Here is a 25,717-nt window from a genome sequence, read left to right on the forward strand (position 1 = left end):
CAGAGATATGTGTATCACTCTATAACCTCTGATTTGACTTAATGATGCTGTGAATGTGACATGAGTTCAATATAAACTATTGTGGTCTTCTCCTAACTAGTGATATGCAGATCTAGTATTATAGTTTGCAGTGGGGGGGAGTTGGGGGGTGGCAGCAAGTGTAACTCACAGAAACCAGGCAATCATAAAGGCAAACAATGACATCCCACGAGGAAACACTGTTAAACTGTGATTCTCAGCTGGTTGTGTATTGAATGTGTTTTCAGCTTATAATGTTTTGCGATGTATATAGGTATGACTTCATTGTATGTCGAGGAGCAGCTATAATTTACATTTAAAATCTTGTTTATTATCCTTTACTTTTTTATCAATTTTTACTGCATGCATGCATTTTGAAAATGCACACAGACATTGATGAAGTGATCATTATATAGGCTTCTCCTGAATTCTGGTAATAGTCTTTGTTTCATCGTCTACTTTGCCTTAGCTTTTTAAAAGGAGTATTGATACACTCATACCAATGACCTTTTTTTTATATATATATCCCAATATGTCTTTCTACTTAATTTGTCTTTCTGATAAGAAATATGTATCTGAGTTTTACTTTCTTTTCTAATTCCACAATTTCAGCCTTTTGAGCTATTTAGGCCATTAACACTTAATATAATTCTTAATATATTTATATTTTATTCTATAATTTTATTATTTGTTTCCTCTTTATTCCTGTTTTTTCAGTTTTTAATCTATTATTTTATCTCCAATAATGATCCATTGGTTAGATCAAACATTAACATATTTTAGTTATTCTCTAGGGCTAACAAAAAACATTTTTGATGGATTATATCTACTTTCAAATATACACCTTCACAGCATTCATACTCAGCACTTTACAAGGATATTCTTCTGTTCCCTTCCCTTAATGTCCATTTTTTGCTGTCATATACTTTATTTGTGTGCACACTATAAATCCCACAATCTACTGTCACTATTAATTGCTTTACCACATGTTTTAAACCTCATTTCTCTGTCATTTCCCCCACTCCATGCCATTTTCAGTCTCCAGTCTCCAATTGTCTCATGAAATCCTAATGCCATCGATAAATTATGTATCTGTTTATGTACTACTCTTGCCTTTGGGAAGGTTAAACAATCATAGTGACAATTACTGTTCTAAACTGGATTCCAGAAATCCAACGTTAGCTCCCCTTGGGGACAGTGTTACCCACAGTGAGAAAGCATACTTCAGATAGTGAATTATAGTTCAGGGAGATTAAAAATACAAATGCTTTTTATTTATCATTCTTTTTACCATTTCTAGTACTTTCTATCTTGTGCAGATCCATATCCCTGCTTGGATCATACTCATTTTGCCCAAAGAGCTCCTTCAACATTTTTTTTTTGTAGGGCAGCTTTGTTGGCAGTGAATTAAGCTTTTGATTGCTGCCATATTTGGGTTTTGCCTTCATTTTTGAAAGACATTTTCTTTATGTGTAGTATTCTAGGTTAACAGGTTTTTTTTCTTTACATACTTTGAAGTTGTCACTCTCTTTAGCTTTCACAGTTTCTGCTAAGAAATTGGCTGCAGTCCCATCGAAGACTTCCCCTCTGTATTTAGTGTGACTACTCACCCAGTATGTTTAAAGATCTTTCTTTCTATCTTTGGTTTTCATCAGTTTCACTGTGCTGAGCCTGGGGAGGTGACTGCTTATTGCTCTCATGCTCATTCCACTTGGAATTCTGTGACTTTGATCTGGGTTTTATTGGCTTTCATGACTTTTGAAAACTGTTAGCTGTAGTAAGTTATCCATGCAAATACTTAATATATTCTCATTTCTACTAAGACCCTACTTACATATGTGATAGGCCCTTTTTTATATTGCCCTACAATTTAATAACTATTTGTTCATTTACTTGTCTATTTGTATTTGTTTGTTGGGAAGGTATGTGGGTTCATGGACATGCTGGGGGGCGGTCAAAGGACAACTGTCAGGAAGTTGTTTGCTCTTATCCTGTGCTTTCTAGGTATCCAGCTCAAGGTATTGGAATTGGTGGCAAACATGCATACCTGCATCTCACTGGCTTTGTGCTATAGCTTTTGATTGTCAGGTAGCTTTCCTTACCTTCATTTATCTTTATATTTGGCTTATATCTTCTGGTAAGCTATTCTCTAGTTTATTATTTATAATTGTCATGAGTAATAATCTTTTCATTGTAACATCTGGGTCAATAAGATTTTAGTTTGTGTGTAGCTCATTATTTTTTTTTCATCCTGTTGGAAAGGAATGAAACCCAAGATGAGCAGTGTTTCTACCCAGAAACAAAGATGCCCTTTATCCAGGTCCTTAGTGAGGGAGCTAGAGAGAGAATGATGAGTGTTGGCTTTGTCCCTTTAAGAGGTCATAAACTTTAGCAATGCCCTGCTGTGATGGCATGCTTTGTGTTCTTGATCTCTGTTGTTGTGGTAAAAGGCAGACTAAAGGCCAAGTAGGGAAGGAAAGGGTTTATTTGGCTTACCTTCTGGGTCACAGCTTAGCGTGGAAGGTGTTTAGGGCACACAGGTCACCCAGGAACTGGAAGCAGAAACAAGGGAAGAACACTGCTTGTTTGTAGGTTCATGCTCAGCTATAAAGTCCAGAACAACCTGCCTAGGGAGGATGTCACCCAACGTGGTCCAGCCCCTCCTGCATAAATTAATAATTAACACAATACCCACAGATATGCCTACAGTCCAATCTGATGCAGGCAATTCTTCAGTCAAGGTTCTCCTCTCAGATGACTCTAGGCCAAGCCAAGCTGACACCTACATGTAACTAAGACACTCCATGTAGAACCTGAGTTCTGATGGTTTGTCTCCATTATTCTCTTTCTACCCTCAGTTTGCAGGAGTCCTTTCAGGGAAGTGTCAGTGATATCCCTCTCTATGCTTTGGCTTCCTTCTCCCCATCAGTAACAAAACTTTTGGCTCATGCTACTCCATGCTAACTTCAATGGTGCTGACAAGTGAGGAGAGGGGAAGCTGCTTCTCACCTCAGCCCATCCTCAATCCTGGGCAGTCTGTGTGCCAGTAGCTCTTACCCTCAACCTCAATGCAGTCAAACTATACATTTGTTCGGGATTATCGAGTGAAAGATAATCCTACTTTGGTAGGAAGAGTAGTAATTTATACTTTTGTGGTTTCTGGAATTAAGACAATTCCCAAAGATAATGCCACTAAAGACACCAGGTTTTATGTGTAGTTAGGTGCATGGTTTCAGATCTTTGCCTTCGTCAAGTCAAGTTCCTGCCCTGGTTTTTTGGGTTGTTTTTGTTTTTTGTTTTTTATTTGAAGGAAGATAGTCTTGGGAATAGATGGAATTTCACATTTGTGTGTTATGAGCAGGTTTTCCTGCCAGCCTGGTCCCAGAGCTGCATTAGCCCCAATACCACACAGAGATGCTGTATTGATATAAAGCTGTTGGTCTGTTACTAGTGTTTCTTATTGGCTAGCTCTGTCTTAAATATTAACCCATTTCTATCAATCTAAGTATTTCCACATGGTCTTATCTTACCGGAGAGAGGGCCCAGAGTTCTTCTCTCTTGGTCCTATATTTTGAATCTCCACCTACCACTTCCTTCACTCCTCCTTGTTTCCTAGGCCTGCCTATCTTGCTCTCCTATTGGCCAACAGGGCTTTATTCATTAACCAATAAGAGAAACATATTTACAGAATTACATCTCCCATCATCTGTGTGCATCTAAGGATATTCTATCTAGTGTTCTCCCTTGCCTGTCATCTTGCTAGTGACTACCAGTATGGAGTCTATAAAAAAGATCTTGTAGGTATGTACAAGCTGTTCTGTGTCTGGAATTACCAGAATATTCTGAATGGTCATTACACATGCTCTCAGTCTTCCAGAATTAAACAACAGCAAGCAGCAGCAACAACAAACTATTCTTTCTTCCTTCTTTGAGGAGTGTTTAGTTTGCTCATTTTGGGTCATATCTAAAGTTATGCATGTGTCCCATCTTTCCTCAGATGTGTTGTCATATTTTAAAGTTAAGTTTTCTTGGTTCCTTTAAAACTTCAGATTTAAGATAACTTTTAATTTATTTTCTCTCATATTTTACATCTGGACCCCAGTTCCCCCTCTTTCCTCTCCTGTCTTCCTAGTCCCTCCCCCACCCCACCCCATCCACTCCTCCGTTACTCTTCAGAAAGGGGCAGGACTCCCATCTTGCTTAAACTTCAGATTTTGATGGGTGCAACGGAAGCTATTATTTCACAGGTGATCTTCATTTCTCCTGTGAGAGTGGAAGCTATGTTCTCCTGAAACTATCTATATAGTAAATGTGAGCCAGCCTTTGGAAGTGGGTTTATAATTCTAGTTACCTTCTCCTCGCCTGTGAAGCTTGCCATCAAAGTGGAGACAGGAGGTTTTCTTACCTATGCTGTATGCTCATGAGAAATGGAGTTTGTTCCTTCTTTGTATACATTTTTCCTTAGAGATCCACCATCAATGTTTATTCTTTTGTTTTCTCCTTTTTATTTATTCTTTGTGTCTTTCACACCATGCATTTCCACCTCATTCATTTTCCCAGCCCTTCATATCTACCCTCTGCCCTTGAAAGCCCCCCCTCCAAATAAAGTAAAATTTAAGGGAAAAAATAGAGAGAAGGGAAAAATCAGTCTTGTCATAGAAGCTGTAGTGTGACACAGTAAATCACACAGTAAACCATTTCATCCATATGTCTTTACTGGCAAGTGTTCATTGCAGAGCCATTGGTCTGATTTGACTGTCAATGCTGGGTCCTGAATGGAGCTCCTCTTAGCTGTCCTGCTGTTGCCCTGTGTGGTGGAAATCCCACAGCTTTGGGTGCTCCAGCAGGTCACCAGTGGGGTGGATATTAAGGTTGTCCAACACATAACTCTGTTTCTGGGCCTGGGTAGTTGCAGGTTGGGTCACCCCACTGGCTTCCCTTGCCCTCACCAAAAGGGTGAATTTGCCTGCATTGTCCTGGTGAGTTCATCCCTTGCAATGATGAGTAAGAGGCGGTGCCAGTTCTCCTGCTTTGGTCCTCAGGGTTGGCTCTCCCACACCTACACCTTCAGGGTCAGCTCTACTGTCCTGCCCATGTGTGGCATAGGGGCCACTCTAGTGAGTCCTGCAGCTGAAGAGGGGCAGGATCAACTCTCCATTCTTATGACCTCAAGGCCAGCTCCCCCACCTGAGCCAGGCATTGATGGGAGTGGGGGGTGAGTAGACATCTTTCCCCACCCATTCTGCCACATGACAGATGAGTAATGGGGACAGCTCTCCCATGCTCACAATTTCGGGGCCAATATTTATTCTAATGAAATTGCTTTGTGATAGTTGGCTAAGTTTAATGATACAGATAGCAATTCCCTTTTTAAGAAAAATCACTTTTTATTATGAAATACTTAATTAACAAAGCCTAAAAAAATTAAAACACAGATACAAATGAAGTGACATCATCATGATTGGCAGAATGGAAGTTCTCCCACAGAAACATAGATTTAATATCCATCTACAGGTAAAATTTGCCTTTATCAGAGCTCTGAGATTTACACAAGAGTTTACAACACTTGGTTGCATTGGGAAGGAAGATCTATGCCCTCTGGTAATGCAACCACCTGCCCATGTCCCTGATAGAAAACTGTTCAACTGTGGACCTAGAACCAGCCTTGTCTATTTATGGACAGTGGCAGCTCAACCTTTCCACCCACAGGTGCAAAAGTAGCTTAGCTTGTGTTCACACCAAAAAAGGAGCCCTATTTATGCCTCTACTGTCTACAAACACTAGGAAACCTCATAGAAAATCTCCTCACTCTCTAAAAGAACTACAAGCAGCACTACTTGCCCATGGGACCCAAAGACAGTCCCATATTTACACAGATTCCATAGCAACCCATGTATCTACTCCTGAACCCTGGAATCAGGCCCTTATGACTATAGACTCACATAATGGATGCAACACAGGCCATGGTAGCAGATCTACTTTAATGACTTGGCTTAGGTGAATCAACAAATTTCTGACTTTCTTACCTGCAGACTTTTACCATATACACGTGCAGTGATGCATCCATAGACCATGGTAGCAGATTTGGCTTAGGTGTATCAACACATTCCTAGCTGTCTTACCCACAGACTCTACCAGCTGATCCACCCATAATCTACCAGCAGGACTGATGAAGATCTTCACTAGATGAAGCTAACCAGAAAGAACTCGAAGTGACTGCTTTCCAAGTGCACAGGCAGGCAAGTCAAGGCTCCAAGGATCATGTGTCCATGACACTCACTAAAAGGACCAAATAAAATTCCAGGAACTGAGCCTAATGAAACTAAGATCTATAACCCACACCCTGCTCAGCAGATAACTAACAACAATAATCTTAAAGAATCTAAACAAGCCTGATAGGAGTACAGATGGAGAGAACTTAAATCAGAAGGAACAAAGGAGCAAAACATATGGGAAAATGAGTAACTAAACAGTGAAATAAAAATTATAAAATGGAAAAGCTGGAGCTGAGGAATATAATGATAGAATTGAAAAATTCACTAGGCAATATAATTAATTAAGAGAAAGAATGAGTGAACTTAAATATGGACTATTCCACATTGTTCAGTCATAGAAAACAAAAGAGGATACAACATAATTATCACTTTGTGTGTGCTTATAAGGTTTTCCCAATAACTATCTGTATTAATTCCTACAATCCATGAGCACAAGATATCTACTTTCATTTTTTTTATGCTTTCTTTGGTTTCTGTAGTCAAAAGTTTTAAAGTTTTGTGTGCTTTTTATTTCTTGGCTAATTTTATTCCTAGATATTTAATTTTGGGGAGAGGTGGGTTTGAGACAGTATTTGTTTGTATAATGGCCCTGGTTGTCCTGGAACTCAACCTGTAGACCAGGGGCCTTGAACTCACAGATATCTGCCTGCCTCTGGAGTGTTGGGATTAAAGCTGTACACCAGCACGCATGGCTTTTAAACCTTACATTATACAAAGATCAACTCAAATATGTTAGATCTACATGTAACCTACTCACTGGAACTATTAGAGGAAATCATGGGGGAAATCCCACAGATGCTGAAGTTAAGCAATAAACCCAAAAGTAGACAAATATAATTATATCATTCCACACAGTTTTCTCAATCTGACTCATTTCAGGTCCCTGAAGATGGGCATAGGGTCCTCTTTCCAATATGGCTACATGGAATAAATCGCCAATTCCTGCTTTCTATTATTAAAAAAGAGACAGAATGAGAGCAAGTGTTTGTAAATCAAAGATCTGGTAAAGAACTTACATTCAAGAAAATCTATAACACAGGGAGGAGAGGAAAGGAGGGAGGAAGGGGGAACGAATTTAGAAAAATTATAAACCCACTTAGACATGGAAGGAGAGAGAATGAAAGAGAGAGGGAGAGAGAGAGAGCTTAGAATATTAAAACTCCACTCAAAAACTGAAGGAAACAAGTAGCCATTTCACCAAAGAAAACATACAAATAGCCAATAAAATTGAAAATTTCCATCATTAGTCATCAGAAACATGAAACAAAAGTAGAATGAGATATTACTTCATATTTGTTAGAATGGCTAGTATCAAAGGATAAGATGTATAGGTAGGGAGAAAAGCATGTTGGTGAAGTACATTGTGGAAAACACTATGGATGGTCTCTAAAATTTGAGTTATTGTTTGATGTAGCAATGTAGCAATCAAACTTCTGGACGTATATTCTAAGAAATTGAGGTCAGTATCTTGAAAAGAGATACTCACTCCCATGTTTACAGCTAGATGACCCACTGTTGCCCAAAGTAGAAACAATCTGAATATCCATCCACAGATGCATGAGTAAACAAAACATGCTACATGACACAAGGAGGTGTTATATGACCTCACAAGAAGAGGAAGCCCTACCATTTGTAACAATATGTCTGGCCTCGGAGGACACTATGCTAAGTGAAATAAGCCAGGCAGTAGTACAAATGCTGTGTGATGTCACCTCTTTGAGGGATTTATTATCATAGGACATGAAGAATCTGAGTGTGGGATTTGGTTGCCGTGGCTACATCAAGGGGAAAACAGAAGATGTAAAGCAAAGTTGTAAAGTTCTAGTTATGTAGGCTGCATAAGCTCTAGAGTCCCATTATATAGACAGCAGCCTGTAGTTAATAACAATGGGGAGTATACATAGGGTTTTGTCAAGAGGGGAGCTCTTTTATGCTGAGTACTCTCAACACAAGAGAAAAAAATATATTTTAAAAAGGGAGCAAAAAAAAAAAAAAGGGTATTTGGAGGGGAGGAGTATGTCATGCTGACTTGTCAGATATATTAGCTAAAGATTTTGTACATCAATCTGCCTCAATAAAGTTGTTCAGAAAAGAAAGGAATAAAAATCACCACCCAAATAAAACTTTGTGTAGACAGAAGTATCTGTTACACCTTATCAAATATTTTATTTAATTTTTTTCTAATAATTCTTTAAAGATTCATAGGTTGGTTTGTGTAGATTAGTACACATACATACATATATATGGCTTATATAATTCATTCAAAATGAGTTTGTTTTTAAAGAGTCTGAATTTCTGTGCATTGAGCCATGTGGGTCTAAAATGGTAATGCACTACTCGTATTGGTAAGGACTCTGAAACTGGCAGAATACTTTTGGTTTGCTGTTAGTGCTGAGTTCTTTCTTGTAGCTCCCTACATCCCATAAACAGCCAAGGCTGATTCATATGTGTGAGTCAAGTAGAAGGTACTCCATCTCAGCAAAGATCAGTGTTGATTTCTTTTGTGCAGAGGTCCCTTCCCCTGTAGCCTCCAAACCTTTGAATTCATTACAAAAAGAGTGAACATTTTTGCCAATCTATTTTGAGTCATAGAACAAAAAGAAATATGGGGAGTATATGATGTTTCTAATATGTGTTTCATTTTCTTTTCTTTTTTGGTTTTCCAGGAAGTATTTTGGAGAGAAAATTGGGCTGTACTTTGCTTGGCTGGGGTTGTATACATCGTTCCTTATCCCATCTTCTGTCATTGGGGTGATTGTGTTTCTTTATGGATGTGCAACAATTGAGGAAGATATTCCCAGGTAAGTCCCTTTTAGAGACAAGATTCCATTCCCATAAGGTCAGAGTTTGGACCTTCGCCCCAGCTGTGAGTACATTTCACACACCTCTTTCCAAAATCCTCCCTTTCTGTCCCACATTCCTTCCCACACATCTAAATTCCCTCAAGAGTTAGATCTGGAAGCTGCAGGTTTGGGGAATGGTTGCAGAGCCTTGCTGGTTATCATGCTCTCTCCCATTTCTCATCAGTCTATTCCCTGGGGCCACCACCTGATATGACCACCAAATACCACCTGTTGCTGCTGTTTTCTTGTCCACCAGGTCCTGCCACTTCAGCCCCAAATAAACACATAGATGTTATATTAATTATAAACAGTTAGTTGATGGCTAGGGCTTCTTATTGGCTAGCTCTGTCTTAATTATTAACCCATGACTACTAATCTATGTATTTATACATGACCTTATCTTACCAGAGACTGCCTGGCACATCTTATCCTCTTGTTCCCTCCATGGCATCTCTTTCTGGCCTTCTCTGCCTACCTTTCCCAGAATTCTCCTTGTCTCCTCACTCCGCCTATCTTCCTGCCTCTATCGGCCAAACAGTGTTTTGTTCATCAACCAATAAGAGAAACATATATACAAAAGAACATCCCCCATCAAACACCTGATGAAGTGAATCATGTCAGATAAATGGTTTTGCCCATTAACGTCACAGCATTTGCCTTTTGGCTTCCCATAAAACTCATGTCAGAGCTTGTGCATTATCATTGGATAAGTCATATGTCCATGTAGTCATACACTGTAGCAATGCTGTAAGAAGTGACTGCAAGGAAAGGCCATGCTATGGCTCATCAGTTCAGAACTTTGGGACATTACAGAGCAGTCTCACGCAGAGCCAAGACTAAACAAAGGCTAATCTTTATGGGAAAGAGATGGTCTGCAAAGAACAAAAGTACTTATCATTGCTAGTGGCATTACATGAACTGTGTGACTACATCTGATCTCAGTATCACTTGGGCCGGAGGCAGGAAGATTGCTAAGATTTTGAGGTTGGGCTTGGAGCTATATAGTGAATTTGAAGTCATCAGAGGGTACTGAATGAGAACCTACCAGAAGCATTAACAATAAAGTTTAGGAAAACAATTCAATGCCACCAACAATCACAAAAAGAGAAGGAGGAGGAAGAAGAGAAGAAGAAGGAGAAGGAGAAGGAGAAGGAGAAGGAGAAGGAGAAGGAGAAGAAGAAGAAGAAGAAGAAGAAGAAGAAGAAGAAGAAGAAGAAGAAGAAGAAGAAGAAGAAGAAGAAGAAGAAGAAGAGAATAAACTTAAAACAATGATAAGAACCTACATGACCAGACGGTTCACATTCTGAGCCATCTTCTAGTGTTATGTGTTAAAGTTAAAAGTTCCCTTGGCTCAGTTTGTCTTAGTAAGAGATGGGATGCATCATGGCAGTGGTACTTAGTTCTGTAGCAACATGATGTATTGTTGGTAACAAGATGAACTCAGGACACCAGGGAGAGACTATGAATGTCCACTGTGTTTGGGTGTAGTAGTGTGTTATAGAATATTAGTTTAAGATGTGTTATGTTCATTTATTATGCAGTTTTTTTCTAGTGATGCAAAAATGTGTTGCATTCTCTTATGTTGTATTTGTTTAACTCGGTAAAACTGTGTTGCTTTGCCTGCCTAAATCACTTGATTCATCTAATAAAGAACTGAATGGTCAATAACTAGGCAGGAGAGAGAAATAGGTGGGGCTGGCATGCAGAGAGGATAAATAGAAGAAGAAAATCTAGAGAAGAGAGAGGAGTCAGAAAAGGAGAAGGTTAGGAGTATGCAAGGGTCATCCGCATAGCCACACACCAGCCACAGTAAGAAGGGAAGGGAGATACACAGACTAAAGAAAGGCAAAAAGCCCAGAAGCAAAATGCAGTTAAAAAGAGAAGGAGTAATTTAAGTTAGAAAAGATGGCTAGAAACAAGCCAAGCTAAAGCTAGGTATTCATAAGTAAGAATATATCTTCATGTGTTTATTTGGAAGCTGGGTAGTGGGCCCCCAAAGAGTAAGGGAAAAAACCTACAGTAATAGGGGATATGATGGTCATTCTGAAGAAAGTGCAAGAACTGGACTTGATGAGAAAATTGTGTTTCCTAGTGTGAGGAACCAGGAGACTAGTTTTTCCATGCTCACTCTGTAGAGATGAACTTACAAAGCAAATTGGAGCTAGCATTGCCACTGTGTAGAGCAAAGCTAAGTAAGTCAGTAGAAGAGTTTGGATTTCTGGCTGGAAATGAACATGGCCTTGTAGTGGGAGATTCCCACTACATGACATGCATGTGCTAAGATGCTGTGTCTACACAGATGCATGTGCATCAAATATGCACACACATACTCACATATGTGTGGGGATATGATGTAGGGTGCATTGCTGTCATTGCGATATGCCACAGCACCTGCCAGTGTGCTATGTTCTGTCACCTATGAAGAGCAATGTGGTGGCTGCTCTTGAATGAAGACAGTTGAAAGGCAACTTAAAGAAGGCTTGTTATTACTCACAGTTTGAGGGGCACAGTCAATCGTGGTGGCAGAAACACGAGGTAGCTGGTCACTTATGTCCACAGTCTGGAAGCAGAGAGCAATGGATACTGGTGCTCACATTATCCTCTTGTGTTCTTTCTGTTCAGCCCAGGACCCAAGCCCACTGAATGTTTTCTATATTCAGGGTGGGTCTTCCCTCTTCAGTTAAATCTCCATGAAAAGGTCCTCATAGACATGGTCTTCTACACCATTCTAAATCCAACAAGATTGACAATACACATTAACCATCACAAGATAGGACAAAATGAAACAAAATAAAATATTAGTGTTCTTTACAAGGAGGAAGGACATGTGCCTATCACGCTATATTTGCATGTAGTTATATATTTGTATTTTCACCCTGTGATCACATATAATTTTAAATTTTAAGTCACAGCAAAAAAGCTTGAAATCAGTTGACATCTGATTGAAATTCTGGTGGTTGACTCTGGTAGCAGAGTCAAAAGAATGTGTTTGAAATCCAGAAAGAGGTAAATAATAGAAAATATATTTTCTGTGTTTTTGAACGGGGCCTGCTCTTTTGTGATGGCCATCACACCCAGGCAACACACAAGGTGGATGTACCAGCCACTGAGCTGCATCTCTAATCCCAAAGACCTCTTCTTAGAATATGAAGTCCAGGTTCTATGGACCCAATAAAGCTACACATAACTGCTCCTGCTCAACAGAGGGATTTTAAATTCTAATTGTGAATTTTGAGAAAATTATAGTCTTTAAGCTTATTTTTTTTTTCAGCAATGCTTGAGCATGATTGAACACTTCCACTGCTCTTGTTGTATTTTGGAGTAACATTAATTGTACAAATTAATGCATTTTATTGTGGCAGTTTCTCTGTCTCTCTGTCTCTCTCTCATACTCATACACACACACACACACACACACACACACACACTCACACTCACACTCACACGCCATGCTTTGACCATCCACTTATCTTATTCCCAGCCCCTCTCCACTGGGTACCCTAACCCTTCCCAACTATTCTTCTGCTGTCAGGACATCACTCTTGTTTGTTTCTGAATGGGAGTAACTTGTACCATGCTTGCTTGTAGATGCCTGAATGTATACTGAGGAAACTGACATTTGTGTTTGTGTTGATGGTTTTGTATTGCAGTTTGCTAGTGTTTCTTATTTGATTCATAGTCAGCATTCTGAGTGTAATGTGTCCTGAGGAAGTTCTTGTCTGATCCTGTCTATATGGGATCCTAAATATATCTTGTGATTTTGGGTCCGTTGCTTTCCCTAAATTTGGGAAATCTGATGTGTTTTCATTGAATTGTTTTTATGTGTATTTAGTCTTTATTTCAGCTCCTTAGTCTGCACTAAAGCTTCTTACATTTTGTCTCTTGATCAAATGCACACTCAAACACACACACACACACACACACACACACAAAGAGACAGAGAGAGAGAGAGAGAGAGAGAGAGAGAGAGAGAGAGAGAGAGAGGAGTGGTGTAGCTGGACTGGATGATAGTTTTAGTTCTATGTTATTTTTTTACTTGTGTGTTAGGTACACTTGTTACTTGGTGTGTGTGCACATACACATGCAGTGCATACATGTGCATGTGTGTATATTCATCTTATGCCTGCTGAGTCCAGAAAGTGGCTCCAGGTCTCCTAGAGCTGGATTTACTGTCTTTTTTTTTTTTTTTTAAACCAACCTAACCTGAGCTCTGGGATCTGAGTCGGGGCCCTCTGGAAGAGCAGGAAGAGCTCAGATCACTGAGCCATCTCTCCAGCCCCGAGTCAGTATCTTCGTTTGCCATGTTACCCTTCAGTTGTTGCTTTTTAAAATTCACTGTTGAATTTTTGGTCTTTTGAAACAGTCCTCGGTCTAGGCCGTCTTAAACTCTCCATGAAGCAGAGGATAACTTTGAATATCAGGGCTTTGAAACTGCCTTTGAATTGGAGAAAATATAAGCATTGGGGAAGATTGAACGAAAGATACACTTAGTTACATAACGTTTTGCAAGTTACTTGGTGGGATCATATCCTCCTTTCTGCTACCATTTAGATGGTCCAGATCATCTTTACTTCCTTTTGTTTGTTTTGGCTTGGGGCTTGTTGACTTCAGTTTTTCCAAGAATCAGCTCTTTTTTTGTGTTGTTCTTTTAGTCTGTCTGTATTCCACTCATTTCTGCTCCCATCTTCATCTTTTCTTTCCTACCAGTAACTTGGGGCTTGACTTGTCCCTACTTTTGAGGCCTCGAGACTCGTTATTATGTTGTTTACTTAAGGTTTATCGGTTTTTGTACCATAGGCACACATGGCTATAAACTTCCTTCTAAATTTTGCTTTTACAGTCTCTCCGATTCTTGGTTTTCCGTTTTCATTTGCTGATAGGAATTTTTTAAGTGTTCTCTGATAATCACTTTGATGACCTGATGATTGCTCAAAAGTATATTTTTCAATCCCCTATATGCTATAATCTTTGAAGTTCCTCTTGCTGTTGATTATATTTTCAACCTACCAGCTGCTAAGAAGACACACTATTGGGGGGATCGTTTTAGACATTGCTAATTTTGGTATCAGTCTGGGATTCACTATGTTCCGACTCTGAAACATTTTTGGTTTTTAAAGTTATTTAGTCCGAGGAACTTGCAAAAGACAGAGGAACTTAGTGGCTCTTTACCTAGTTTCCCCAGCACTCATGTTGGCTACAACTCTGCTGCAACTTCAAAGCCAGAAAAGTCACACCAATCACGGGAAGCCATAATTGCTTTTATTCCTCAGTGTTTGATAGAAGAGATTTGAGCAGCAATGCTTCTATGTGCTCATAGTATATCTAGAGAATGTCGCTCCAGAGAGATCAATTTCCTTTGCTAAGTACTTACATAACGGAGAAGTCTGGAGCACTCAAAAAAGCAGCTGATTGATTTAAACCATATTGGAAAAGGAAGCCAGTTACTTCAACTCCGAGGCCTTAAGATCAGATGTTTGCTCTGGATTTCCTGGAAACCGGCCTGTGCCTCCCAGCTTTGTGCTAGCAGGTCTCGTCTGTCTCCCTAACTGTGCACATTCATTCACTCTTCAGAGTCTCACTTGCCTTATTCTGCTGATTGGCAGGCCATTGATCAACCTCCCTAGCTTCTCTAGAAAGAAACGATAGACTGGAGAAATAACTACTCGATTTATAGCCACAATTACTTCTCGCTAGAAATCTGGATAGCTTTATGAAGCTGGTGCATGAATCCAAAATGATTTCCATCTTCAGTGGACTTTCTCATCTTTCAACTTGTCCACAAACAGCCTGCTTCAAGACATACAGTTCCTTTAATGCTGCTCCAGTACAAATTTCTCTAAAATTCTCCTAAATTGCTTGTATCAAAGCCCCCTAACACACATCAAGCATTCTGACTTCAAATTCAAGCAATTCGAGAAGAATCCATGCTACTGTTTTGTACAAGTAATGGACAGATGCCTGCATCTGAGTTTTAAAAAGTAGTAACATGTATTTAAAGTGCTTTGCACCATATTGTTTGATCATCTTAATTATCTTTCATTCCTAACCTTCTGGCACTGATGACATTTAGGCAAACTTAGATCGAGTGAGATTGTGTTTCCCTGGCATGTAAGTATGTAAAACAAAACAAGCAAACATCTCGGATGCACATACATGAAGGGCAGTGTGAAGGATCCATGCTCTTAGATGTGACTGCAAATCAGAACTGTTGCTTGAATTGACACAAATTATTTTCTGTGTAGATCTATTTTCTTATCTGAAAGTTATAGCACTTTGTAACTATGTAGTGATGGTTTTTGAGTGATTAGAAGGAGAAAGATAAAATTAACCTTTTTTTTTTCTAGTTTCATGAGATTATAAAGGAGTGGTACCAGCACTGGACATATTGCTAAGATATCACCCCTTAATAGTTTTGCTCTGAGGAAGTCATGCTTATTGACACTTGCTGATGGGGAGCTCAGCAGCTAGTGAGTGGAGGAGGGAATTTCTCCTTAGAGACACAGGCTTCCCATACTCTGACACAGAAGGGTTTTCCCTGCTGGGGATTTAACCCATTAAAGACAGAAGCTGTGGGGGCTGGAGAGAGTGCTCAGAGGCTAAGAGCACTGGCTGCTCTTCCAGAGGACCTGGGTTCAATCTCCAGCACCCACATGGAAGCTCACAACTGTCTGTAATTCCAGTTCCAGGAGATCTGGCACCCTCACACAAATGTACATGTAGGCAAATGCACATAAAACAAAAATAAACAAATAATTTAAAAGCCACTGTAGAAACCTGGACTTTACAGAAAGCGACAGGCTCCAGCAATCCTCCCACTCTCCAACTGCCCTGTGAAGGGGAAGTTGATAAGGGCATCCTTGGCTTCCTGGGTTCCTTGGAAACTCCTGCTGTACTCACAAGCTAAGGGAACAATCAGGGGACAGTGCCTCCCACTAATAAGCTATGATATCAATACCCCCTGCTGCCTCTTTCTTTAGTGAACACAGCTATGGCGTGCCTTTTAAGCATCTTGGCTCCAGCCTAGGGATGAGAAAGGCTTGTGTCTTACTTCAGAGAGTGAGCCCTCCACCCCCCTCCCTGTACCCTGTGCCTAACTCTTCACCTACATCCATGAAGGGAACGTCATACACAGAGCAATGAGTTCATTTTTTCCTACCAGTATTTGGTAACAGAGGAATAATAAGGACATCATCCAGGGCTATTCATTCTTTGATTCTTACTTGTAAGTGTACACATGAGCCTTCACTTATCAGATCCAGCATTATTAAGCAAATTGTGAGTATATTCGCCAGTCTATTAAACAGAAATGTATTTAGAATGGGTTAGCTCACAGCCCATTAAAGTCACTTGGCTCATGGCTCCTTCTCCAAGTATAAGTGAATCTAGTCCTTGGAAGGATTTACCTTCTTTTTTTATTCTTCCTAATCCTGTTTCATGGTTGTCATAATTCTTAGTAGGTTGAGGTTTTTAGTCTTCATTACAAAAATGGCTTGCAGGCACTGATGGCGGAAACATACTTCTTACACAGTTCTGAGCATCCCCCTCACTTCTTACACACTTCTGAGCATTCCCCCTCATGGGCTTCTTCCAGGGCTGGGGTTCTCAACCTGAGGGTTGCAACCCCTTTAGGATATCCTGCATAGCAGATATTTGCATTGTGATTTACAATAGTAGTAAAAGAACACTTGTGAAGTAGCAATGAAATAATCTTATGGTCAGGGGTCACTACAACGTGAAGAACTATTTTAAAGGGTTGTAGCAATAGGAAAATTGAGAACCAATCCTTTAGAGGCTAACGTTTGTGCTGGTCCTGTCATATGTTCATGTTTGTTTCTGCTTGGGGTCAGGTCACACATGAGGCATCCCAGTAGGGCATAAGAGCACATCCTGTATTTGAAGAATAAATAAAATCCAACCCCAGTATGGTGCTTTGTTCACCAACCAACCATGCAGATGGAGCACACATACTGAAGGGACTTTCTCAGGCAATATTCAGTGCACATACTCGGGGATGATCGCCAACATTCTGAGAAATGTACAGTGACAGAGAGCTACCCACCTGAGGAGGTGGCTAGTTCATTCTTTGTTACCATTTGATAAGAGCAGACACAGCCCTAACCCATCAACCCTTGTCACTGTAGCAAAGAGATGTGTGACCACCAGAATGCCTTTACCATGTGTCCCCTGTGTGACAAGTCCTGTGACTATTGGAACCTCAGCTCAGCCTGTGGGACTGCACGAGCCAGCCATCTGTTCGACAATCCGGCCACCGTCTTCTTTTCCATCTTCATGGCTCTGTGGGGTAAGTTGGGTGATATGTAAGCAAAGAAGTAGGGATGTCCTTTATGGCTCTCTCTGCTTTCTCTCATAGGAGCAATGTTGACTCCACACTGGCCTCATGTATGACTTACAAGGATCTTGAACATGTGCATGTTCTAAAACCTGCTGGCACCCATAAGGCACAGGAACATTTCCCTAGCCATATGAAGCCACAGAGACTGCAGTGCAGAGTTGAAAAACTGTGTTGCCATGATGGGGAAAGTTGGTGTTAGGGTGGGCTAAACTCTGGTCTCCTGACTTTTGGGTTCCCTCCTATTTTCTGCACCTCATGAGTGTGGACTGAGGAGATTTTATTTAATGTGAAAGCGATATTTTCAATATCCTCACCAAAGGTATTTGTGAAAAAGACAACAAACAGTTCCTTCATTTTCCCCTTCCTACATTCTCCCTGGAGCATCAGCATAGCTAACTCACTCTGCTCTGTACTCTCCTGAACACACACACACATGCTCACACACATGCTCTCACAAACACACACACCCATGCTGACATGCACACAATCCTCACACACACACACACACACTCTCTCACACACAAACACACACACACACACACACAGACAGAGAGAGAGAGAGAGAGAGAGAGAGAGAGAGAGAGAGAGAGAGAGAGAGATTTTACAGACCCGGATGCTCTCCCCATGGTAACTGGACAGTTCTGAATGGCACTGCCCTGTGCATTTATAAAAACCCCAAGTCAACATGTTATTACCACCTAGTTTGTACTCACTGGTAAAACTGCAGGATCTCCCTGGTCCCCTGGATCAAAGTTTCGTAGGACCATAGTCCTGCTGCAGGGTTCCCTTGATTCATCCCTACCTCTGCAGAGGTTGGAAGACCTACTAGGGTGGCCTAAGTCATGGACTTCTAAAAGATAAGGAACAAAGTAGGAGGGCAAAAAGGAGGAGGAAGTAGTGGAAAATGGGGGGAAAGAGGATGAGCTCTCAGTGGCATCCAGGGAAATGGATCACAGATTTCTCCCTTTCTCTGTGGACATCTCTTCTTGGGCAAGGCAATCTGGAAAGATTCTGTCTTGCTAGGTCTCCACAAAACACCTCCAGAGGGCACTCTAGTTCTTAGTCTCAGGGGACTCCCACAGGTACCTGGGCAGCCCTTCACGATGGTAGCCTGCAGGAGCGGATGGAATCTGTGATTTGTCAGTCAGCAGAACAAAGTAAAGATCAGCTTGCTGCCTGGCAAGCCACAGGCACCAGTGTCACCCCACCAAGCACAACATGTGTAGCCACACTGAGATCCTGTCAAGCCAATCTGGAGCCCAGGCTATGTTCTTAATTTTGAACTTAGTGCAAACCAAATTCCTGTTCATTTGTTTTGTCGATACTAAGGCCATGGAGTAGCCATCACTTTAAAGCCTGGGCCCATGGTCTCTCCTGAACTTTCCTAAGATGCATCACCCCCTGCAGCAAGGTGAGGCTTTCAGCCACATTTCACTCTCTCAAGCCCCAGCCACTGCCTATGGTCTGCACTCAATAGCGTCAGTAAACAGAGCCTCAACAATTTACTGTCCCCATCCTTGGAAAGTACATAGAGGTGGGATTGTATCAGGGCTTCTTCCTAGGTTAGGGAAGGTTTTTTTTTTTTTCAGCCTTGCTGTGTTTTACGTGATTATGTATTTATGTGCAGCAGCCAAAAGCCCTAGGCATGATTACCTACAAATTACAATTAAAAATTATAGTAATGCCTCTCATTACCATGATTATTGTCATTAGTGGTGCAGTGTCAGGTGGCCCAGGCTTGCCAGGAATGGGCTGGAAAGAAGCAGCTGAGTAGAGAGTCAGGTCACGTGACAGTGAGACTAGGGCTTGAAGATCCCTGCATCATGAAGACACTGGTCTGCAGATCCCAGACCGTCAGAATATCGGCCCAGAACGCTGCAGATCTAGCCTTCCACCGTAGTGGGAGATGGAATTCTATTAGCAGTGACAAAGGGCTCTCATAGCTCTGAACGGAGGCAGAGAAAACTCTGCTAAGGCTTAGGCAGCTGTTCCTTGTCAGCTGTGGGTCCCAAAGCCAGTGACTGGAGACCTGGCTCTGTCCACAGTTACTAAATGCCCCTGAAGTCAGTGCTCTTAGCCAAGGTGGTTCCTGGTTACTTTTTACATGTGCTTAATCTGTGTCCTCACCTATAAACTGGGTGAAATAATATTCCCTGCGATGATGGGTAAGACTGGGTGGAAAGAAGATAGCTTGGTCCTCAACATCAATGTTGTACATGAAAGTAAGCTGAGTGTGGTGGCATCCTTCCTTTTCCCTTACCCCACATGACACCTCTGCTCATTGGTCCCTGGCTTCTCTTCTGCATGCTCACAGCCTGCCCTCCCCTTTTCCATGGAGAGGCTAGTTGATCAGTACTCCAAGTCCTGCCCTGTGTGTATCCTCTGTGAAGGGTAACAACAGGACAGTGTCCCCAGGCCAGTGTCAGTCTCAGGAGGTAAGACGCACTCACAGCAACAAATGCGTCAAGTTCAAGGGAGAAAACTGCACACCATAGCAGTATGATGTAGCTGCAAGTAAATAAAGGTAGCTTTGAGTAGCTGCATGTTCCGAGCATGGGGTTATGATCGGTTCTGTGATGTGCCCAACAAACACAGGTTGTTGGGATCTCAGGGAGAGTTTTCAGTCCTGTTGCAGCACCATAGACCTGAAATGGCAGCCAGGAAGTGGAAGGTGGGGGTGGCTGTAAGATGAGTAGAGTGGCAATGTAGGTGTGAGACATGTTGGCAAATGATGGAAGAGGTGCAGATAGAAGGTCTCAACACCAGAAAGAGCTGAGAGCTCAAAGATCCACTAATTTGGTCAGTGAAATTCATTTTCCCTCTGCCTATCCCATTTCTATTGCTGGAATCCATTGTTAGAGTCCAAGTCTGATGATCCCTCCAGCAGCTAGCTGTGGATGGCCACAGCTTTTCTAAAATCAGTGTTGTTCCAAGGGCCATGGCTGCTTTGTGCTGAGTATGACAAATAGAAAATCCATCTAGCTTAGATGATACCTAAAGGGTTGTGTTCAATGCTTTAGTGTGGGATGGTCATTTCTGAAAAAATTAGAAGGTGACCAGTGCTTGCTTATAACACAAGAGGTTTCTGTAAGAAAGCAAGAGAGAAGTATATAAGTTGGGTAGTGGAGAAGCAAGAGTTATGACGAAGCTTCCGGCAGAGGTAATCTGCATATACTTATTAAAGAGACTACAGACCCCCGTGTGATCCAGCTTCTCTGTTTTCTTCAAGGACAGGGCGTTTGCTTGCACTGTGGTTTCTGAGGATTGAGCCCACAGTTGACTGGCTCCATTGCTTTGGTAGTAGGGGGTGTGTGATGGAAACATCTCATCTCACAGTGACCATCATGCAAGGAAAAAGTAGGAGGACGGGACCAGGGGATTAAATATTGTCCCTGTGAGTATACCCAGGGGACCCATTTCTTCCAACTGTATCACATCTCCTAAGGCTCTATCATCTTTCAATAGATCTTAAAATAATTAAGCCATCAATACTGTAAGAGATCTGAGTCCTTATGATAGTCATCTCCCAAAAGCCTACCAATGGGTAATTAAGTCTTTAGTATATAGCTTTTGGGTAATATTTTAAATCCAAACTATATTTCCCCACCAATTTTATTTTCCTTATCCTTTAAATCTTCCCTCATTTCTTGGTATCAGTGTCCTTTTTCTCCAGAATCTAGAAGTGAGGAAAAATTCATTTGTTCTTTTAATACAAGTCATATGTGATATAATAATGTGACCATTGATAATTTACCAGACATTCAAAATAGCCCCTTAGGACTATATTGCACAATGATCTTACAACTGTCTATATAAGTACATATGATGACAAGGTTGCCTGTTGATGCATTTCTCAGAATAATTCCCCTTCATAAGTGGCAGGTAACTGTGTAGCTGTAGGCTCAGGGATGTAGAGTGTTTTGGGCGGCTCCAAGCAGAGAGCCATGGGGCTCAATGCTTTTAACAAGAGCCTCTGAACTGGAATTTTGTGTGTGTCCCACCTGCACTGGTAAACCCAATGGCTACCCAGAATCCACTCTTCATAAACAATGGAATGCTTTCCTTCTTTTTAAGCTACCATGTTTCTGGAAAACTGGAAGAGACTACAGATGCGGCTGGGCTACTTCTGGGATCTGACTGGAATAGACGAGGAAGAAGTAAGTCCCCTTGCACACTGCCCTGGGCCCTTGCTTCTCTTGGTTCTTAGAAGTAGATGCTCTGAAGTGTGATAGCCTCATCAGCTGTCACGGGCTGGGCCGCTCATGGTCTGTTGGCTATGTCATGGTTTATAAGCACTAAGGGGAGTTCAGATGCTTCCTTGGGAGTTCCGACTCTTCCTTCGGGTTGTTAAGATGTAGGGTTTGGAGACAATTAGAGGATCCATTAGCCTTCTTTTGAAGAAGAGATGGCACAAGATTCACAAGCAAGTGACAAGAGACCAAGAAACCAGAGAAGAATCATTGGTTTAGAACTGGGAGGTTTCAGAATTGCCATGAGCCTATAGGACATGGAAGTGGGGAGGTATTGAAGGTGTGGGTGAAGGCTTCTGGGGCAACTGACAAAGAAGTCACTTCAGCAGGATCCATTAGACTGTGAATTGAGAAAATGAGCCAAGGCAAAGGGTAGATTTCCTCACAGTCTAATTCGGGGCAGGAGGGTGTGGGGTGGGGTAGATGATAGTTAAGGTATATAAAAAAGTAAGCCTCCTTTTCAGCTCCTTTGAGAATTAGCGCATTAGTCATTCTGTGATAAGCTGAACATTGTAGTGTACAAGGGTTATTTGTGCTACCCATGGCCAGTATGCTAGGAAGGGAAGTCAGGCCCAGCTTTGCCTTCACCACATTCTTACTCTGGACTCAGATCAGAGTGCCCCTACATTTCCATTCAGTTTTGAACATAGACCTCAATCATGTACTATTTTCCAGGCTTGAGTGAAGACTATGCATCTCAGTCCCTGAGCCCCAAAGGGTTCTGTACAAAAAGGTGTTGCTTGGTCTGTAGATATTTAGAGTAGAGGGGAGGGAGGGGAGGGAGACTGATACAGAGAAAGTTCTTCTGGCTAAGACAGGAAGAGGAAATCCTTTTGTGAAAATATGTTTTTAAAAAACTTTTATTGATTGATTGTGGACATCACATCATGCATCCCAACCCTGCTCATCTGCCTGTCCTCGCCCTCTGTCCTTGCAACCTCTTCCCCCACAAAAAAAAAAAAAAAAAAAAACAAACCAAATTTAAAAGACAAACCAAAATACTAAGCAAATGAGAGACAGAGACCGAGACAGAGAGAACAATCTTGGCATGGAAGTTGTAGTATGGTCTGTGGAGTCGCACTGTTTACCCGTTAGTTCATCATCTTTATTGGCAAATGTTCATCGCCAGGACTCATTGGTCTGGCTCTAGACCTCTGGCTTCTGCTGTGCCATCAGTAATGGGCTCTCACTGGGGCTCCTCTTGGATATCCTGTTGTTGTCCTGTGTTGTGGAGATCATGCTGTTTTGGATCTGTAGGTTCATCCCCTTCACATGCTCCAACAGATCATAGATGGGGTGGATGTTGAGGTAGGACAACTCATAGCCCTGGTTCTGGGCCTGGGTGGTAGCTGGGTTGGTCAGACTGCCAGCTGTCCATCATCATCCTTACCCAGGTGAGCTCTCCAGGACTGCCTTAGTTAGCTCACCCAATACAGCCTGCAGCATGGAGGTGGGCCAGTTCTCTCGCTCTCGGATCCTGAGATCCAGGCCACCCCTGCTCACACTATTGGGGGCCAGCTCTACTGTTTTGTCCAGGCAAGGTGCAGGGGCCTTTCTCCCGATTGCTATAGGGGACAAATGGGGGGAGCGGGGTCAGTGATCCTGCTCTCATACTCTCAGGGCTGGCTCACCAGTGTACCTGACAACAGGGTCAGCACTAATGTGCTGTCCAGGCATGGTGAAGGGACCCCTCCTGTGTGCTGCAGCTGGTAAGGGGTCAGCTCCTGAGGTCAGCTCTCTCACTTGCCATAGGTGCTAGTGGCTGAGGGGGAGAGGACATATTTTTTTTACCCATGCCACCACATGGCAGCTGGGTTCCCAGGGTCAGCAATCCTGGTCTCAGTACCCTCAGGGTAGGTTTCCCTGCAACCGGGTCAGCTCTAGTGTGCTTCCTAGGTAAGGTGTACACCTGTGGTGAGAGGTAGGCCATTTTTCCTGAGTGCTGGGGGGGGAATAGCTCTCTCCTGAGAGGTAGGACCAGCTATCCCAGGTCCAGTGAAGGGAAAATATGGTTTTATGGGCTGGGGATGCAGCTTAATAGCAGGGTACCTGCTTGGTATGCCCATGCCCTGGGTTCCAGTTACTTGCACCAAGACGTAAAAATCTTACAAAGAGAAATCAGGAGTTTGAAAACTTGCTGGATTAAAATGGTCAAAAGAGGGAATAAGGGGCACCCCTAAGCAGGAATCAGCAACCACGGCCCGGATCTGGCAAGCTAGGGAGATATATCAGTAATAACAAGATGCCTTGAAAAGATGCCTTGAAGGGTGTGATGACTGGAGGAGACAGGGGTGAGGAGCCTGTGAGGGACAAAGTAACCAGTACCATCTGGTGGCCAGATCAGGGTTGGCATTGATTGTTATCTGTGTCTCCTGGGAAAGAGTAGAAGACAGGTAGACAAGGTGTGTGTGACTAGCATAGGAACCCTGGGGTTCATATAAATTATTACATATTGAGGTGCGTTTAACTTGCAGTCAAGTAAGTGACAGGAGGGATGTGGGTGTTAGTTGAGTGTTGGGAAGAGGAAGGGAGGTGCCCTAGAAGGCCAGGAATGTTTTCCTTAGGATCAGGGATCCTCTCAAAATGTTCTTTTCCCTTGTGGCCTTCTCCAGGAAACATGCACCTCCTCAGGGAGAACACTGGAGTTGATGCACACGGGCCTTTTTTACTCCTACATGGGGTGTTCTTTACATGTAGCAGCGGGACAAACAGGCTGGCACAAGTCCAGTTTATAAACTGGTATACAAATAGACAAAGACTGGACTTTGCTTTCTTATGACGGTCAGGGGGTAGGTGAGCAACCAGTTCTTAGGGTCAACCCACAGGGACAGTACAGGGTGGATATCTTTGTAGATGGACTGAAGGATGCCTTAGTGTCCAGTGTCCTGTCCGTCTGTCTTCACTGACCTCAGATCATCTGCATCCGACTTGAAGCCTTCATTCAGGCCAGCTCCTGAGGGGACTTCCTGATGGGAATAGCTTCTGGAGATTCATGGAATTTGGCATCGGATCAGCCATGTAGGGAGTTTATGCGCAGGGACCATTGATCTGCTTGTGGTGGAGTGTGAACTAGATTCTGCACTGCCCCATGGGCTTATCTGCCCAGCCTTGGAGGGAATCTGTAACCGCATTGGGTCTGCTTGACTGCAAACAGGGCTATCCTTGTTTAATCTGCTGAATAAAGGACATCTGGCCTCTGTGTGTCAAAAGGCTGGGCTTCTAAAGGGACAAACGAGGTCTGAGCTTGGGTGAAGTAAGTGGGCCATAGCTACAACAAATCCAGAGATGGGTTGGAATCACCCTGCTGGTCATAAAGGGAGAGCCCCAGAGTCACCTTTAGTCCCTATATCGAAGACATAAGGAGAAAAGCCTCTGGGGTATGGCAGGGTTTAGAACACATATTCCGGCCCCTGATAGATAGTGTTGCCACGGCTTTTAATTATGACTTACATCGGCATAATGGAGAAGCAAAGCAAAAGGGACGTCGGTAGTCAGGGTGGAAAACTTGAGTCCACATTTCCCAAACTATTCCAGCAGGATCCCAGCTGTTCTGTGGGAAATGGTGAGCCGAAGTGTCTTTAGCGGGAATGCTTTCTAGAACTTTCAGAGTCTCACTGAGGGTCTCAGAAGGATAATTTCTTGGGAGATATTATCCTGGAGTCTCCTTTCACTGAAAGTATCTTGGAGTACACCTTAGGGAATGCCGTGCTGGAGGATGGGGAACGGTGAAAGCCAAAGCGAAGTGAGCGTCAGCTACATTTAGAGATTTCTGTGCATTAAGCATGGACCGGTCACTGTGAGAAATACAAAAGAATACAGAATGGACAAGACTCTTAGGTGGGCACAGCCAGAGAGAAAGGGCAAAATGTGTGTGCATGGCTACACCACGCCTGCACTGCAGTGTGTGTGGTAAGCTGTGTAACTCTAGGAAACTGGAGAGCGTGGCTGGTGGATACAGCACAGCTGTTAGACGGGCTC

General features: G+C 42.3%; 1 protein-coding gene across 1 annotated transcript in view; it reads left to right on the plus strand.

Moving 5' to 3' along the window:
• The window catches only part of Ano2 (anoctamin 2), a gene marked incomplete at its 5' end in the record, with an annotated part of 300,185 nt that overhangs the window by 136,934 nt on the left and 137,534 nt on the right, over positions 1 to 25,717 (plus strand). Inside the window, 3 exons of the mRNA XM_051173071.1 lie at positions 8,960 to 9,094; positions 17,278 to 17,438; positions 21,564 to 21,646. Of these exons, the coding sequence (XP_051029028.1) occupies positions 8,960 to 9,094; positions 17,278 to 17,438; positions 21,564 to 21,646 (379 nt within the window). The remainder of the gene's footprint in view (positions 1 to 8,959; positions 9,095 to 17,277; positions 17,439 to 21,563; positions 21,647 to 25,717) is intronic.

The sequence above is a fragment of the Phodopus roborovskii genome, unplaced genomic scaffold (assembly GCF_943737965.1).
Source record: "Phodopus roborovskii unplaced genomic scaffold, PHOROB, whole genome shotgun sequence".
Taxonomy (NCBI): domain Eukaryota; kingdom Metazoa; phylum Chordata; class Mammalia; order Rodentia; family Cricetidae; genus Phodopus; species Phodopus roborovskii.